The 2,574-nt window shown below is 33.7% G+C and overlaps 1 protein-coding gene across 1 annotated transcript; it reads left to right on the top strand.

The window, feature by feature from the left end:
• Window positions 1-1,120: 1,120 nt before the first annotated feature.
• On the top strand, window positions 1,121-2,399 carry LOC106752698 (plant intracellular Ras-group-related LRR protein 9-like). The gene is made up of 4 exons (XM_014634432.1): window positions 1,121-1,216; window positions 1,545-1,556; window positions 1,757-1,959; window positions 2,387-2,399. Exons 1-4 carry the CDS (start codon window positions 1,121-1,123, stop codon window positions 2,397-2,399), a joined length of 324 nt encoding a protein of 107 aa, XP_014489918.1.
• The last annotated feature ends 175 nt before the right edge of the window (window positions 2,400-2,574 follow it).

The following is a 2,574-nucleotide window of genomic DNA, read 5'->3' as shown; positions in this document are numbered from 1 at the left end:
CCCCAAATATTTCAGTTTCTACTCTAAAGTCCCGTAGCCCCATCAAGCTATTCTTTTTCGAGATTGACTTATTCTCTGACCAAACACTTGCTTAAGAGGTAGCAACCGTAGGTCGACGACAGACGGCAGTACAAAGTCGACGGCAGACGACAGCAGACGACGGTGCATGGTGGACGGCAACATACGGTGAACGACAGAACAAAGTAGAATTAATGACACTTTGACAGCAGCGGTGGTACAAGCGGCGAAGAAGAATCAAGGTTAACTTCTTTCAAATACTTTTCATGTTTTTTCTAAAGATTGTTGTGACCCAGTTGAAATATTCTACTTTGGAGTTGATGAGTTGAGGAAATGGAGTGACGAGAAATGTATTAGTGTGGAAGAGTTTAGTATTAAAGAAATAAAAATGCAGTAGGAATAAAAAGAGGGAGAGACAAAATAGGATTTACTGGTTATGGTTGTGAAAAGAAAAGATGGGAGAAGGTGGGCTGTGAGAGGAGGGGAGGTTTACATGATTTTGAGATATAGGAAAAAGAATTTTGAGAACTATTCAATTTAGAGTTTGGTATTTTGGACATCCGAGAAGGACTCTAATTTATAGTCTGAATTTGATGTTGATGCTGATGAAGTGAGGTTTGGCTGTTTGACTATTCAATCCAAAATCCAAATCATTTAGAATAATTCGAGGGAAGGCTGTGATCTTCTCACAGATAACAATTGAATAAACCATTATTATCAATTTCATCCATCACTATATATATATATATATATATATATATATATATATATATATATATATAATATCATGTTCCTAAGCTTATTATGCTACCAAATATGAATTGTAATGATTGGAGATAACTTGAACCACCAATATGAAGTTACTTTCAATCCAAACACTATATCATCCTTTCTCACACCCAATTTCAAAAGCTGGAATTTTATCCTGAAATAAGCTTCAACAATTAGTAAGACTAGAGCACTATAAACAACTTTATCAATGTACACTTCATACTAAAACAAGGTGGAGATAATAGAAAGAACTTTGATGAATGGAGACTTTGATGATGAATGGATCTATAATGTAGAGAAATTAATTTGATAAAATAAAAGTGTAGTAATAATGAGAGTAAGTGGTCCCAGTAAGAGTTTAGATGAAAAGTTTGTATCAGTTGTAATAATGGGTAGGTACTGTGATTTTAGAAAGGGAAGGTTGCAGGTTTCTTTTCATTTTCAGAGTGTAAAGCAAAGTGCATGAGGAGTGTGGTAAGATTCTTGCCTAAGGAAGGTATCTTGCATGGAGAGAATAATGGGTTGGGTGAAATAGGCTTTCAGTTTCTTCTTCTATGGTGGGGATTGATGGTTTTAGTAGAAACTAAATGGAGGAGAGATTAAGACTATATAAGAGAAGGAAGGAGTGAGTTGTGCGGCATTATCAGTACAATTGATGTAGCTTCAANCCTTCTTGAGGAACATAATCAGCAGAAATCCACTGGCACGGTCTGCAGATTGGATAGAATAGGTGAAATTCTTGAAATTGTGTTCAGGGAATAGGACAGGTATTTTTCTNTTTTTGTGTTGTCATTTTATGATAACTTTTTTTTTTGTGGATTTTTGCATTTCTATGGATTATATCCAAAATAAGGAAATAAAGCACTTGTTACGTTGAAGTGAAGTAACTCTTCTAAAATTTTAATTACATAATATAACAGTAAATTAGACTTTGTTGATCATGGTATAATTCAATTATTTGTTGTAGCTTATACTTTTGGATGTTTTGGTGCCGTCAAAACAGGCGATTCCTGATTCAATAGCAGGACTGCAGAAGCTTGTGGAGCTGGATGTTTCATCTAATGTTTTAGAGTCTCTGCCAGATTCCATTGGATTGCTAGTTAATCTAAAGATCCTTAATGTGTCAGGGAACAAGCTAACTTCTCTTCCCGAATCCATTGCCCTTTGCAGGTCTGTTTCTTCTTCATTCTAAAATTAAAGCTTCCTAGATAATATAAATCCGTTTTTGTGTCTTTACCTAATAGTTCAAGTGTTGGGGATAATTAGTTCATATATACGTGGTTGTAGTAAATTCTCTGATACACTATTTTTAACATACTTTCTATTATTGATTAAAATTTATTGAAAAGTACACTAATCATGATTTAAGTTTATTAAAAACGAGATGGACTAACAAAGTTTATGATTTCCAAAAAAGATTTGGTCAATAGTAAAAGGTTATTGCCAGTACTATATATAATATCATAATACCCTTGAACTCTTGCAGTCTGCATTCTTTGTATTGAATGAGTGGGATATTCTTTTTTTTTTCTGATTAAGATAACATTCCTTTTTTAGTTTTATAGGACTTACATTAATTTTTCATTTATCTATGCAGTTGTGTGCAATAGTTTTTATATATGGACCACCTTAAGAGTAATCCCTTAACTTTGGTTGATGATNTTGCATCTGAAACTCCTGGTCCATCTGAGAGTGCTACCACTAATAAAAAAGAAGTCTCAAATGTTTGGAATTTTTTCACAAAAATAGGAAAAGATGAGGATGGCATTGAAAAGGTTGCATGCA

This window comes from Vigna radiata, unplaced genomic scaffold (genome assembly GCF_000741045.1).
Source record: "Vigna radiata var. radiata cultivar VC1973A unplaced genomic scaffold, Vradiata_ver6 scaffold_43, whole genome shotgun sequence".
Taxonomy (NCBI): domain Eukaryota; kingdom Viridiplantae; phylum Streptophyta; class Magnoliopsida; order Fabales; family Fabaceae; genus Vigna; species Vigna radiata.
The sequence above is the reverse complement of the archived record's forward strand: the minus strand, read 5'-3'. Positions and strand labels throughout refer to the sequence as shown.